The 16,427-nt window shown below is 35.1% G+C and overlaps 1 protein-coding gene across 1 annotated transcript in view; it reads left to right on the top strand.

Moving 5' to 3' along the window:
- Nucleotides 1–4,908: 4,908 nt before the first annotated feature.
- Nucleotides 4,909–16,427, top strand: part of LOC133323152 (dipeptidase 1-like) — a gene marked incomplete at its 5' end in the record, with an annotated part of 51,555 nt that continues 40,036 nt past the window's right edge. The window contains 2 exons of the mRNA XM_061532108.1: nucleotides 4,909–5,170; nucleotides 8,038–8,113. Of these exons, the coding sequence (XP_061388092.1) occupies nucleotides 4,909–5,170; nucleotides 8,038–8,113 (338 nt within the window). The remainder of the gene's footprint in view (nucleotides 5,171–8,037; nucleotides 8,114–16,427) is intronic.

Genomic DNA, 16,427 nt, shown 5'->3' on the forward strand with positions numbered 1-16,427 from the left:
ACGAAATTTAGCACAGCGTAATGAATAAGGTCTAGAATTAGTCAGTTTCGTGAAAATGTTATCCCATATATATTTTCTCAAAGTCTCCATATATATATATATATTTCGATTTGCACGAAATTTTAGGTATAGAATGATGTGTTAAATATATATTTTTTTTTTTGTAGGAATTGATTTTCCTTTTTTCCGGCGTAATAGCGAAAATTAAATTACATTTTTTTTGAATGATTGTCTCGGTTGTAATCATTTCACCTGCAGAGGATAGCGAGATAAAAAATTAGAACGTATAATGAACTATAGCCGCATTTAAACCTATTTGGTCCAAAGAAACCAATATTTCGATGAGGCACATTTTCACCGTGTTAAAGTGTATACACCCTCATTCGCCACAAGGCTGAGGGTATAATTATCCATTAAAAATTTCTGAAATGTGTATTATGATTTACATTATGGATTACATAGTCTTGTTTTCATTTAAATTGAAGCCATAAAAAACATTGACAGTTGATTCGAATTTCTGAAACGTAGTTACCGCAATATTTTTCAGGTTTTATGTCATTCGATGACTTTTTAGACCCTATATTACTCTGTAGTATGTCATAAGTTCTGTTGTCCGTTCCCAAAGAAATAATTTTCAATAGCATATATAATGATCGATCGAATAAAATGTTCTTAAATTTGAAAATATATTCTCTTAAGCATATTTCCAATTTAATATCATTAATGGAAATGAAACTGGAATTTATTCCAAATGAATTGAAATATTCATAATATCAATCATCATCATCTCATCTAACATGGAATTGTACAGGTAGCAAAAAAACAAATTCCATTTTCAATTATACTTAACAATCATTGAACAATAACAAATCGAACAATTACTTTTACATAATAGAACCTTTCAATTTGTTTTACTTTTTTTCTTTAAAGAAAAGAAGGGAAAAAAACTGAACTGAAAAATATGAACAATAAACACATATTACAATAATAGCAGCAAATAGCGTTGCCATGTGTAAACAAATATTCTTGAATACTTTCCCCACTTTTACAATTAATTTTATATTAAAACAGCTGGCAAAAGAATGTTCGTATGAGTATGTTGGAGAATATGAGATATACTTACATAGAAGGCTGGTAACAGAACGGTTGTTCCATAAGCCTAGCTTAAAAATATTTCCAAGCGCGTCGGTCTTGTGCGCATCTCGTCCAATTCGAAAGACCCTGTTCCGAGATGTTGTTTTCTACTTGATCTTTCCCTCTAATTTGTGGCCTTCACCTTCTGCGTGAGCCATCAGCATTTTGAGTTGACACATTTTCATCCATTCTCACAACCTGACCTAGCCAACGTAGTCGCTGCAGCTCGATACGTCTAACAATGCCGATGTCCGAGAATAGCTGGTACAAATGATGGTTCATCTACTTGCATAAGTACCCATGCTTCAAATCCATATAACAGCACGAGTAGTATCAGCGTCTTCTAGAGTGTGAGTTTGGTCTGGCGGGAGGTGGCCTTGTTTCTAAACTGCTTACATAGACCATAGTAGCATCTGTTGATCAACACTATCTTTCTCCGAATTTAAAAACAGCTTTCTTTATTTTTATGGCGGTACAGAGGTATATAAAATCATTCACTACCTCGAAGCTGTAGTTTTCAAGTTCCACAGTTGGTCCGAGTCTACTGGACGTCTTGCGCGTTGATACCTTGGTTTTCTCGCCATTTACTGCCAGACCCACTTTGGCAGACTCCTTCTCAATTTGTTCAAAGGCGGCTGTTACCGCTCACAATGGTCGACCCGTTATATCGATGTCATCGGCGTAGGCGAGTAATATGAATTGTTTGGCGTACAGAGTGTCATTTCTGTCCACATTTGCGTCTGTCCACCTTTGCGTTTGACCTTTGCCAGCAGGATGTTAAAAAGAGAGAGGTCCTTTCCGACTTTGACAGCTGACCTTGTGTCAGTTAAAGTTATCCTGCATAGCCGTATTAATTTTGTAGAAATGCCGAAGGCAGACATAGCTTTAAACACCTCTGAACGCATAAGGCTTTCGACGAATATCATTGACCATTGGCTTCAGTCTTTCACACAGCACGCTTTATAACACCAAATTTTACTAATCAGTTGGTGCAAGCTCTTGATCAGCGTCTGACCACCGGTCTTGAATAGTTCGGCTGGTAACCCATCGGCACCTGCTGCTTTATTATTCTTCAGCCGATTGATTGCTACTCTGACTTCATATTGGTTAGGTGGTATACACTCTTTACCGTCATCTCTTATTGGTTTTGGGATATCTTCTTCACCGTCACGACTTGATACTAGAAGCTTTTCAAAATCATCCTTCCAGATCCTCAGCACGCTATCCGTATCTGTCATCCTTCTTCATCTCTACACGATATGCCTGCGCCAAAGCCTTCGGTTTGGTGTTTTACTCGTTGCTAAAAATTCCGAACTTAATTCTGACTCCTGTACATCTCGATTTGCTCCCGTTCACGTTTTTCTTGTTCTGAAAATACGTTTCTCCTCTCTCCTTTTCTCCCGATTATTTCCTCTAGCATTACGTGTTGCAACTGTCTGCAGGATTGCCCTATACGCTGCGTTTTTCATATCAGTAGCAATACGACACTCCTGGTCGTACCGCTGGTTTCCTGATGGTGGTCTTGGCACCCAAGCGTTGCATCTGCTGCAGTTTGTAGGAAGTGAACAATTATTTACATTGTGCTTCTATATTCATATCGGAACAAGAAGTGCTTTCGTCAAGCAGGTGAGTAAGTTGAACGGAGAAGGAATCTGCTACCTGTTGTTTTGGAAACTTTTCAACGTCGAGTTTCCGTGTTGTGTTAGATCGCACCTTTGCTGCTACATTAAGATGGGTGCGTACATTGGCTGCCACAAGGTAATGGTCCGAATTCCTCGGATCTATCGAACGTCTAAAACACTAGATGAATGCCTTCCGTCTATCACAACATGATCAATTTGATTTCTCGTTGCTTGATCAGGAGAAATCCAGGTGGCCTTGTGTATATCGAAATGCTTGAATCTGGTGCTTCTAACTACCATGTTTTTTGCTGCCGCGGAATCAATCAACATCATGCCGTTGTCGGATGTATCTTCATGAAGGCTGAATTTTCCGACGGTGGCCAAAAATATTATATCTGTGGGGTATCCGATGAATATTTCGAGGTGATGTAAACGGAAAGACAAATTTAATATACAGTCCACGTTATGGTGGAGGGTATAACAAGTAAAAAATGTATTTGTCGGTGTTGCCGACAGATATACGCCCTCAGTCTAGGGTTTGTAGAGGTTATGAGGTAAATGTTTATGGTTATGACGAAATGTTTTATCCTCTTTCTAGAGTGGGCTGACGGATCTCACTTCGGGCTTGATCTGAGCTTGGTAAAGATAATGGGTTCTGAAGAGTTTGGTTCAAATCGGACATTCCTTTTGCCTAATATTGAAAAGTTTGACCATTTTTGGGGGAGGTGTGAACCAATGGATCCCAATTTCGGACTTGATCTAGGATTGATAAAGCTAATACGTTGTACAAAGTTTAAGTCAATTCTGTCATTTCATTTACCTAATAATAGATTTGTGAAGATTGAACATTTTGAATATTTTGTGGGGGGTGTACCAGAAGAAGTGGACCCATATTCCTCAACTTCGAACTTGTACTAAGTGTGGACGAAATATTACGATGTGCAAAGTTTAGGTGAAATCGATTACTGCCTTCGGGAGTTATCGTCTGCAACAGCCTGTCAGATAGACAGAGGGACAGACATGCGAAAATTGGCTCCAAACCATCTGAAATTAATTTGGTCCAAAGAAACATGAGTTCTAAAACCAATATTTTGATGAAGCACATTTTCAAAGTCATAAGTCTGAGAATATATAAATCCACGCCCTTATATGGGCTTCAACAATCCAGGTCTTAATAAGAGCCCGAAAAATATTCTTTAAAAAATCTTGTGGACTAATGTTAAAAAATTCAGGACTTAAAAAGGTCTTAGACGACTTAAAAGTTTGAACTAAATTGGAACAAATTCATTTTTGATTTTAATCTAAATTTGGTAAATTCGTTAAACATTTGTGGAAAATATATAGATTTGGTCCATAGGTAAATATTTGATCCTATTCTATTAGAATTATATCTATATATTATATTATTAATTACATTATGTCCTACTTGATATCTCAAATTTAGGTGGCAACGCTGTGAATACTAAAAAACGTCAAATCCATCAGTAATAATTTGTCACAATTTTATACACATACATATATAAAATGGTGACACATACAAATCAATGCAAATGAATAAATAGCACAGATGAAAATGAAAAATAAAAAAAAAACAGAAAGACAACAAATAAAATAAAACAAATGAACAAAAAATTTGTTGTTTTTTTTTTTCTTCTAGTAGACGAACAATTAGCCAATGATTTGACTATAACAATCATTATAATGAAAAATGCTTAAAAGTAAATGGGCCATTAAAAAAACGTTCGTCGCTACCGATGACAATTATTGATGACTGCAAAATTGTAGCAATTCGACAATGACAAATTCTAATAGCAATAGCAACAACGACAACAAAACAAATAAAAAAATTACTATAATCATCATTAGTATGCAGTAAAGATAATCACATAGTTTTGTCACTTGCACTCACTTGTCGCACAAGGGGGTGGGGGGGTTTATTGGTGATGGCTGATGGCTGATGGGGAATGTGATTGACTGCAGATTGTAAATTTCCTAGATATTTGAGTGGATGAACAGTGGCAACATCATTGTATTTGACATGACACATTCATCATTGTGACTTTTTGTAATTAATGGCAATTTTCCCAGCTCTCTCTTTCTCTCTCTACCCCTCCCTCACTCATACGACTTTTTCCATTTGCTCTCATTACAGACAATCATACGCGAAATGAATCGTTTGGGCATGATGGTCGATTTGTCACACGTCTCAACGGGCACAATGCGAGATGCTTTGGAAGTCAGCGAAGCACCTGTGATATTCTCCCACTCGTCCGCCTATGAACTGTGTAATTCGAGTCGTAACGTTCAGGATGATATGCTGCAATCGATGGCCAAGAACGGTGGCATAATTATGGTCAACTTTTATTCGCGTTTTCTATCGTGCAGTGAAAATGCCACCGTACACGATGCTGTGGGTAAGTACTGGCGGGTGTTAAAATGAACATCCATTGAAGTCAATTGTTAATGGCTAATGAAAAATGAAAATTGGTTTTGAGATTTAATTTCGTTTGTGTTTTTTATATTCTATATTATATTCCATTTGTAGCACCTTGAAATAATTGTCGGGATCCCATGAAATATATATATTAAATAATTAGAAACCCGTCTTTCTGTCTATTGAAACCCCGATAAAGATCGCAGTATTTAAGATAGAGCTTTGTATTTTTGAATAGACATTGCATTCCTTGGATGTTTAATATTACAAAATTGATTTTTTCACATCGTGTGATATCCAAAGAAGGCTCCCGCTCCATTTTGGCATTCTGTGTTATTGGATGATAGAAAAAACATATTTTCAGAACCATATCGACAACTTCGGTTTGGAGTAGCCACTACAAGAAGTTCCCATTTTCTTTTTTTAAGGTCTTCACCGCAATTTCACACCGAAATGCTTAAAATCTGACAATCAGGGATCATAAAGGGCTTGGAGGGTTCTTGCAAAAATGTCAATATAGGTCCAAGTTTTGCATTAATTTTAAGTTTTTCAGAGCATTTCCCATGGAACTTGATTTCCATTTTACTCAAATTATTCAGGTTTTTTAATAGATCCAATACAAAGCACTCGCTCATTTTTCCACCACTGGTTTATAGGCTTCTAAACTATTCTTACAAATTCCACGAATTTATAGGCATCCTAAAAATGTTTTTAAATACACGATTTATTCCGCAAGAATATTCTTAAAAATAAATGCATTAAAAGGCTTCCAAAAGTATTCTTTTAATATAAATTTGAAGAATATATGTTTTCGAAATCCAATCTTTAAAAGAAACTCTCAGAAAACTATTCTTCAAAAATCCACGTCCTAATAAAGACTCCCAAGAAATATTTTTCAAAAATTTACGTGTTAATAGCGACTTCCAAAAAATATTCTTCAAAAATCGACGACTTAATAAAAACTTCCAAAAAATATTCTTTAACAATCCACGCCTTAGTAAAGTCTAGAAATTGTTATACCCTCAGACTTTTTTTCAAAATTCCACGCTATAATAAGGCCTAGAAATTTGTATACCCTCAGTCTTTTTTCAAAAATCCACGCCTAAGGGCTGGAAAAAAATTATTCTTCAAAAAAACCCACGCCTTAATAAGAACTTCCAAAAAAATCTTCAAAAAGCCACGCCTTAATAGGGGCTAGAGAATATTATTCTTCAAAACTGTACGCCTTAAAAAGCACAAAAAAAAATAGAAAAAATTATTCTTCAAACAGCCAATATCCGCTTAAATAAGGGCTACAAAAAATATTCTTTAAAAATACAAGCCTTAATAATGTAGAAAAAATTCTTTAAAAATCCACGCCTTAATAGGGACTTTGGACAAATATTCTTCAAATATCACAGCCTTAATATGAACTTCAAAAAATAATCCACATAAATTCACTCCTTATTAAGGTCTAGAAAAAAATCTTTAAAAATCCACGCCTTAATAGGGACTTTGGACAAATATTCTTCAAATATCACAGCCTTAATATGAACTTCAAAAAATAATCCACATAAATTCACTCCTTATTAAGGTCTAGAAAAAAATCTTTAAAAATCCACGCCTTTTAAAAAATATTCTTTAAAATCACCTCCTAAATATGAACTCCCAAAAAATCCACGTAAATAATCCTTAATAAGAACTTTCAAAAATATTCTTTAAATATCCACGCCTTAATAGGGACTTCCAAAAATATTCTTCGAAAATCCAATATATTCATTAAAAATCCTTATAGGCTTCCGAAAGAATATTCCTAAAAATGTACCTACAAATATATTATTAAAAAAATCCACTCACCCTTAAACCCTTAAAAATATCTCCCAAAAAGTCTATGTCTAAATTTGCCGAGCCTAGTTTTCGTCTATAATTTTGAAAATAACAATTACATAGTACCCACACAAAGGTCACGATTGATTTAAGGGATTTTAAATGCACACCACATGTTGGAGGGTGTAAAAAGTTCGGCGCAGCCAAACTTAAACACATTTTACTATATTTTTTTATTTTTTTTTTTGATATTTTATCTTTTTTCCTTCAGAAAGTAATTTTTAGACATAACTTCAAGATTTATTTATCCCTCTTAGTATAATTTGGTTCCCCATTAAGATTTGATTAGCTTCTTTGTAATAAAAAAATAACTACATAAATCTAATTTATTTGTCTTCTTTTCTTTTTCTAATATTTTTCGTCTCCGTCTCTCTATCTCTCAATGATTATGGCAACTTGGATTCATTGGTCGTCACATTCATACTTCATCAATTGGATTTGCTGGAAATCAATTTTATGGTGACTTGGTCTATTTTTGTGTGATTGGTGCATTGAACTTTGATTATACGTTTGTTAATTTTACCAATTTTTATTTTTTGTGTCACTACAACAACAACTGAACGTATAACCATTACCTTCTGAAATACAACAACAACGTCGAATATGCTTATATCACAACGACAACAACAACAAATTCAATTGCATTATGCAAATCGTCTTTTGCTGATTTATCCCCACGCACTCCAATCAATTTTCTTTTCATTCCCCCATTTCGTCTGGGATGACGATGACAACTGTCATGACTTCGACGACGACGATGATGATTCTGCTTCTGCTGCTCCTGCTGATGACTGTCAATTCGATGGCCTTACACATTGCTGGAATGTTGCCTATATTAATCTATGCTACTCCGTGTCTATCTTCATCTTGACGCTGTCATATCTCATGCCCTTACAAATGATCCCTGATGATGATGGTGGTGGTGGTGTTGGTGTGTTGGTTGGCTGTTTGGTTGGTGTTGGTGTATTGCCGTTTGTACAGCTCATATAAATCACATTAAGCGCGTTGCTGGCATTGATCATGTGGGCCTTGGTGCCGGATACGATGGAATCAATTTGTAAGTAAATGAAATTTATTTTTGTATTATCGCATTACATGTACATATATACACGCACGCTCGAATATATATAATGCATCGTGAAAACCTGGCCATAACAAACGAAGTGGCACAGTGGTTTCAATGGATTAAAATAAATATAATTTTATTCTTAAAAAACACAAAATAATAAATAGCTCTTTAAAATATTTTTAAAAAAATAGGTACCCTTTAAAAACCCAAGCAATCATCAGTGCTTGAAAAATATTCTTTAAAAATCCACGCTTTAAAAAGGGATAGAAAAAATGTTCTTTAAAAATAAACGCCTTATTAATGGTTTGATAAAAAAAAAATTCTAATAAGGGCTTGAAAAAAATTATTCTTTAAAAATCCACGCCTTAATAAGGGCTTAAAAATATATTCATTAAAAATTCCAGGCCTTAAAGAGAAGTTGAAAAAATATTCTTTAAAAAGCCACCCCTTAATAAGGGCTTGAAAAAAGTTGTTTAGAAATCTACGTCTTAAAAAGGGCTTGCGAAAAAACGTTCTTTAAAAATCCACGCCTTAGGTTAGGTCAAGTTTGGGGATGTGCAGTCACATGTGTGACTACAACACTCTGAGACCGGTTTGGTCCGTTGTGATCATCCACAAGAAAAGATACAGCGAAGAGAAGAAACCAACGACAGATCTGTAGGGGAGAGAAGATTACTAAATTAAAGGAGTGAAAAATGAATGAAGGTCGATGGTCCTATGAGTGAGACAGAAAAAGCGTTACGTGCCAAGGTTCTATGCTCCTAACCACTTTATGTTTCTAATTATGCTGTAGATTAGAGCAGGTTCGGTTCAACGACCTCAGCATCCAGATTTTTTATCAATTCCACTGCCTTCCAGATCGCGAAGATTTCAGCTTGGAAAACACTACAGTTACTATCCAGCTTGTAGGTTAACTCAAGGCCTAACCTTTAACAGTAGACGCCTGCCCCAGTACCTTCTTCCATTTTGGATCCGTCTGTATAGAGAGCCAGACCGTCCAGAGGAGGGTTACTTCGTTTCCAGTCGTCTCTACTAGGAATAACGACATCTAAGGATTGGTGATATATAGTCGCTTAGTTTAGCACGTTGGTGCAATGCTATACCTGGTTCATTAAGAACACTACTATGCCCAAAGGTACAGTACAGCTACGCGCAGCCTGACACTTAATGCTGAGGCCCAAAGGCTAGAAGTACAGCATTGCGTTCAGAGCTGCTTGTGGCGTACTCCTTCCTGCTCCTGTAAGTAAAATCGCGGAGGCTCTTTGTACCTTGTCTAATTTACTAGATGTCGACTTGAGGCTCAAGCAGTTCCACCAAACAAGAGAGCCATAGGACAAAATGGGCTTCACCACAGTGTTATACAACCAGTGTATAGTCGATGGTTTTAGCCCCCAGCTTTTCCCAAGGGAGTTCTTGCATGAATAGAGTGCAATCATTCCTCTCTTCGCTCGCTCCTCAACGTTCCTTTTCTATCGTAGTTAACAGTCCAGGATTGTGCCGAGGTACTTTGCTTCCGGAGATAGGTGAAGTTGCACTCCATCCAATGTTGGTGGAACAAAGACACCGAGCTTACGCTTCCTAGTAAACATTACCAGTTCCGTCTTCGTTAGATTTACACCAAGACCATTTGCCCTGGTCCAGCGTGACATCGTCAGTAAGGCTCTTTGCATAAGCTCAGAGATTGTAGACGGAAATTTTCCGGAGATCAATATCACCACGTCGTCCGCGTCAGCTACAACTTTGATACCTTTCCCGTCCAATTCCCTCAATATGATATTAAATACCAGTAGCCATAGTAACGGCGAAAGCACCCCTCCTTGAGGTGTGCCTCTAGTTACCGTTTTCCTGATTTTTGCATCCCCCACACTTGAATTTATAATCCTGCTGTTAAGCATTTTATCTATCCAATATGTCAGGGTATCAGGAATGCCAACTTCCCTAAGTGAGTGGTTTATGGATTTAAGTTTAACGTTGTTAAAGGCTCCCTCTATATCTAAGAAGGCGGCCAGCGTAAAATTTGAAATTTCCATGTTCCTCTTAATATAGCCTACCACTTCGTGCAGTGCAGATTCCACGCCTTAAAAAGAGCTTGAAAAAATGTTCTTTAAAAATGCAATACTTAAAAGAGGCTATGAAAATTCAAAAGGCCAAGTAAAAAAATTTCTACATTTTTTTCCACGTTTTAATATGTCTCTAAACAATAAACAAATCACTGAAAAATGTACGCCTAAATAAGGGCCTATTTAGGCTTTGAAAATCAGTTTTTCAAAAAATCCGATCATTTTGATCACTGTATCTTTCGGCCATTGATGTCCTGCTAACGAAGTCCATCCATGTACATATTTCCCAACGGTAAAGAGTAAGAGCAAGTGAATCTGATTCTGAATCCAGAATGGCTAGATTCGATTGTTAAAAATCGATTTTTGTGTTTTTATGGTTTTTATGTATTTTTTCAATCTCTTTTTTTACACAGTTTCACCATTCACTTTTAATCGTTCAAAACGAACGTTGATCCAGACAACGACAGCGGCAGTGGCAGCAATAAAAACCAAAATCAAATGAATTCCCCAGATCCTTTCGCCCAGTTTATTGTTGTAGACGATGATTGTTTGTCTGTCTGCTTGTCGTCGTCATCATCGATGTCTGGCATATCGACGATATTTCAGCCATTTAATGGTTGGTTATATTTTTAAATTAAATCCTAGCTACCGACAACGATGACGTTCTTCATGTTTCATTCATTTCATAATCTGAAGGGAATATTTGATTAATTTATGACGAAAATAAACGAAACGAAACACAACAGAACCGAAACCAAACCAATTTTTAATTGGCCAAAGGGAAAGTAAACGCAAATTGAATTTTGCGGGGCGGGAAAAGTTATTATTGTTCTCGTACTCATATTGCAAAAATAAAAATAAAGTTTCATTTATGTAATGGACGCGCGTTTTTTTTCTGGACCTCTGGGTTAATGGTTTATTTTCGTTGTATAACAATTAATTATAATTCTTTTGTAATTTAAATAGCCTTATGCTGATCGGCCACATGAACGAACGACCGAGCGACCCAGCAATCGGCTTATGATTGATGTTCAGCTTCAGGTCCATTGTATTAATATTAATCATAAACAAAGTCATTGCAAAGCAAAAAAAAAAATGAAAAGAAGAGGATGACAGAGGACAATTAATCGATTGTCACAGGCCAAATGTTTACACGGAGGGTTAGGGCTATTAATCGATGTCATTACCATTTATTATTTATGTCACTAAGAAGAAGAAATGGGGGCAAAGACGCTTTTAGTCAATATTTTAAGAAATTGACAAAAAAATGTCCTAAACGTTTGGGAAATTTGTTAAACGATTAATTAAAATGTATTTAAGTATTGTTCCTTTATTTCACAAATTTTGCAGTGATTATTGTTTAGTCCTGCCCACCTGACAGGCTAGTATTTCCTTGCCAATATACAAATAGAAAATTGTAAACATATTTAAACATCATTTTATGTATTTTAATCCACGCCTAGGTAGGCCTCTAATTATTATAAGTTGTAAAAATCCACATAAAAATAAGGGCATACATTTTTTTAAGTTTTTTAATTATGCACATTATTGAGAAAATCCACGCCTATATGTGCCCATTATTTTGAAAGTGGTATAAGTCAAAAATCTACTTTATCAGCTTTTACTTATCAAATCCTTATAAAATAATATAATCTGAAGAAAGTAGCAGCATGCCATGGAAATTAAGTCATTAAAATGCGTTTATTTTTTAGTTGTTAACTGAAATACAGATATTGTTGGTTTTGATAGTGGTATAAGTCAGTGTGTTCACAAAGTAATTTTGTCATGTCTTCAGATAGTGGTTCAGGTAGGTAAAAACCTACTATTTAAAGTTAATAGTAGACATTTTACGGCGAATAAATGAAAATAATGCTCCCAAGAAATGCAAACGAATAAGAATGATATCGTCTTCTGATGAATCAGGTGCATAACCCATACAAATGGAAAAATATAAGAAAAATGAAGAGAAATAGTAGAGAGGAATATGAAACAAAAAACTCTAAATACTTAAAGTAGTACGAGATCATATTCATTACACGAGATTACGTGACACTTCAGGTCGAAAGTATCTAAGTGATGACTTAGATATTCGAAAAATTTATGGGATATATGTGGAAAAATGTGATGAAAATACATCATATGTAAAGGAGTGAACTTTAAATATAAATATTTAATACTGAGTTCAACCTAAATTTTCATACTCCTCGTAATGACACGTGGCCAAAGTATGATTCGATAAAACTAAAAATTGAATCATCTAGTAATGAGGACGAAAATTTGCATCTTAAAAGTGCCTGTTCGGCACATCTTCAAAGTGTCGAACAGGCTAGAAAAAGTTTAAAAGATGACATACAAAAAACAGAAGATAACCCGAAAGAAATTTGCGGATTTACATTGACCTACAAAAAGGAAGCGCTTTTTGTAGGTCAATCCAAAAATTTCTGTTTCCGTAGCTTACTATAAGCGCAACATGTATGTATACAATTTAGGTTTCCACAATGGAAATGCTAAAATGTATGTATGGGATGAAACAATCGCTTCAAGAGGATCGCAGGAAGTTGCGTCCTGCATCTTAAAGCATATTCGGGACATTACCACTCAAAAGCATATAATAGCTTACAGTGATGGATCAAAAAGATTTTTTTCTACAAAACAACTAAAAGAATCAACGAATAATAGAAAGAAAAACATCAATGGAGAAGCTGTGCCTTGGTTAAAAATACAATGAATCAGATTTCTAAAAAAATGCCCCATATAAGATGTTTTATAAAACTTCCTTGGATGACAACTCCGAATTCTAAGTATTAGACCTCTCACATAAAAAAGGAAGACATAGAATATACGGAAATATTGATTTACTTCCATTATACACAACCATTAGACAGATAACAAAAGAAAAACGTAAAGATATGATGGATCTACTACCCTATATTCCACCAATTGTTCACAAACACTTTATTTCTCTAAATACTATTGAATAGTTTACTTTGTCACAATGAAATGAGTTTGAATAAAACGTTAATTACTAATAAAATTGTTTCATTTTTGGTATAAGTCATTTATAAAGTCATACAGTTAATTTTGAAGGTGGCACAAGTCATTTAAACCTTTCAAAACCATATTTTCTTTTAAAAACGGCAATAAATTTCACAATCATAATAAATACTTGTTTGATAGGACTACTTTAATGTCGAAAAATCATAATCCATAATGCAAGAATATTTTTTAATCCTTTAAAATGCAAAACTCTAAATATCTCGAAACAAAAAAAATGTGACTTATACCACTTTCAAAATCATGGGCACATATATACCCCTAAAAATTATTCTAACAAATACATACCTTAATAAAGCAATTAAGATTTTTTCTTTAAAATACACACCATAATAAGGACTTGGCCTCCGACATCAACATAGATTCCGTAAAATGCGTGGAACCACGTTAGCATTGCCTGACATTTCCCTACATAGATGTTTGTCAAGATGTTTTTGGAAATAGGGAAGACCAACCATCGGTTGTGTTTAAAACATTGGGAAATCAATTCAGAAACAGAAGTCGATGACCCACCTCTAGAGTGGGGTGATTTTTTGCAACTGTTCAATTTCTAGGTTGTGAATTTCTTCTATCTCAGAAAATATATCCTTGGACTCTTGATGATTTTTCATACCGACAACGACGTCAAGGCATTCGTAGATATAGAGAAATTAAATATTGGGAAATTAATTTTAAAACAGAAGTCGAAGACCCACCTTTAACCTTTAACCTGGGAAAAATGGGCCTGAGTGTCGCTGCCCTGATGCACTCATGTTCATGAGGAAACAAAGATCATACCCATCCATCGGGGTCATATCGACAATTTTCTGATTTGTTAACCCTCCAAAAACCCAAAATACCAAATTACAACAACATCGGTTGGAAAAAGTGTTCACAGGGAAAGTCTTTTGAAATCTTGGAAAAGTCCAAACTTTTAGATATCCAATTATTCGTGAAATATATAATTAAACCCTGCAACATAAGGTGCAGTGTATCTTAAATGTGTTCCATTCCATTTTGTAACAGCTCGAAATAATCCTATGTCGATTAAGCTATATTTGTCGGTCTGTCTGTCCGTTCAAATCTGTCGGCTGAAATCACGATAGAGATCACAATATTTAATATAGACCTTTTAGATTTTTCACAGACATTCCTATAACCTTCAGGATGTTTGGAATTACAAATGGTCAGCGTTTCGGAATATTCAATTCAATTTTCAACCATATTGGCTGTAATTTGGTTTTGCTTGTTTTCGATGCTTGTCCTTTTGAGAATATGCATAGAATCACTTTCTAAGTCGATTCACGCATATCCGTCTGTTCGTCTGTCCATGTTAAATTGTAAACAATGTACAGGCCGCATTTATAATTCGAATTGGATGAAATTTGGCACAGCTCATTCTTTTTGTCCAAGGACGAACCCTATTGAAATTGGGAAAAATCGGTTCAGATTTATATATAGCTCCCATATATATTTTCGTCCGATTTAATGTAAATGGTACACTAAAGTCCCTAAATAGCTTTCGATTTGCACGAAATTTGGCATAGCGTACTGAATTTAGTCCAGACTGATGTGGTCCCATATATAGTTTCGTCCGATTTCATGTAAATGGTGCACCAAAGTCCCTATATATCCTTCAATTTGCACGAAATTTGGCATAACGCACTGACTTGAGCCTAGAGTGATGTCTGCCATGTTTCTAGAAAATCGGTCCACATTTTGATATAGCTCCCATATATAGTTTCGTCCGATTTCAGGTAAATGGTGCACCAAAGTCCCTATATATCCTTCGATTTGCACGAAATTTGGCATAACGCACTGAATTGAGCCTAGAGTGATGTCTGCCAAGTTTCGAGAAAATCGGTCCAGATTTAGATATAGCTCCCATATATAGTTTCGTCCGATTTCATTTAAATGGTGCACCAAAGTCTCTATATATCCTTCGATTTGCACGAAATTTGGCATAGCGTACTGAATTTAGTCCAGACTGATGTATGTCAAGTTTCGTGAAAATCGGTTGAGATATAACTCCGTTATATTATAGATTGATTTTAAATATTTGACGCACCAAGGATCCAATATATGGCTGATAGGAACAAAACGTACTGAAATTTGTATTACCTAACCTGTGACAAGTTTCGTTGAAATCGGTTCATATTACGATATAACTTCCATATATATTTTCGCTCGATTTTAAGTAAATTGGACATCAGACTTCTCATGTTAGTCAGATTGACATCAAATTTTGCACAACGTACAAAATTGAGCATAGAATTACTTAGTTGCGTTTTCTAGAAGTACAGACCTCTTGATGACCTATTGATATTTGTTTGAAGTCGATTTGCATACTTTTGTCCCATTGTAAAAATCGAATGGCATGTTTATGGATAGATCTAAGTCGATTCACATTTAGATAAGTATCCATATTTTAGTTCATCCAATTTCATGTTAATAGTCCTGTCCATAGTGGTGAAGGGTATCATATAGTGGTGAAGGGTATCATAAAGCTCCATATATAGTTTTGGTAAATGGTGGACCGAAGAGACTACGTCTGTTCTATATACACTAGATAAAATTCTGGAAAGTGTTCTGTGCTGCAGCATACAGATTTACATACAGCTCCACATACATTATTTTGCTCCATTTCATACAAACTGAACACAAAAGAATCAGATTGGCATACAATTTTTCATAGATTTCAGAATGGTATGTGCATTGAGTGTTTTTACTTGGTTCACATATCTATGTAGATCACACATTTAGTTTCGCCCCATTCCATTTCAATTGTCCTCTAAAAATTAGATGTCTGTTCTATCTACAGGATATTGTATATATTAGCATCTCTTGTTTGTATCCAAAGTGGTGAAGGGTATCATATAGTCGGCACCGTCCGACTTTTCAACTATCCTTACTGGTTTTTTCTGTTTAATATGTTTTTAAGATTAGGCCTGTTTTTGAAAATGCATTTCACACTCAAACCGGTGACTTTTCAATTGTCCTGTTATTTTAAGTATTCGATGACTTCAAATCTAAATATATTTTAATGGTTTTGTTTCAGTATTTCACACCATGTTTAATGTTTGCATACAATACATATATCATGGCTGCTCCACCGTTTCAAAATTCACCCAACAACATACAATCTCCCCCCACACAAAAACAAATAATTATGGCAATCAATTCTAATTCTATGAATAATACAAATCCCC

Source organism: Musca vetustissima, unplaced genomic scaffold, assembly GCF_032173495.1.
Source record: "Musca vetustissima isolate MV318-11 ecotype Yass unplaced genomic scaffold, APGP_CSIRO_Mvet_v1 utg82623, whole genome shotgun sequence".
Lineage (NCBI taxonomy): Eukaryota > Metazoa > Arthropoda > Insecta > Diptera > Muscidae > Musca > Musca vetustissima.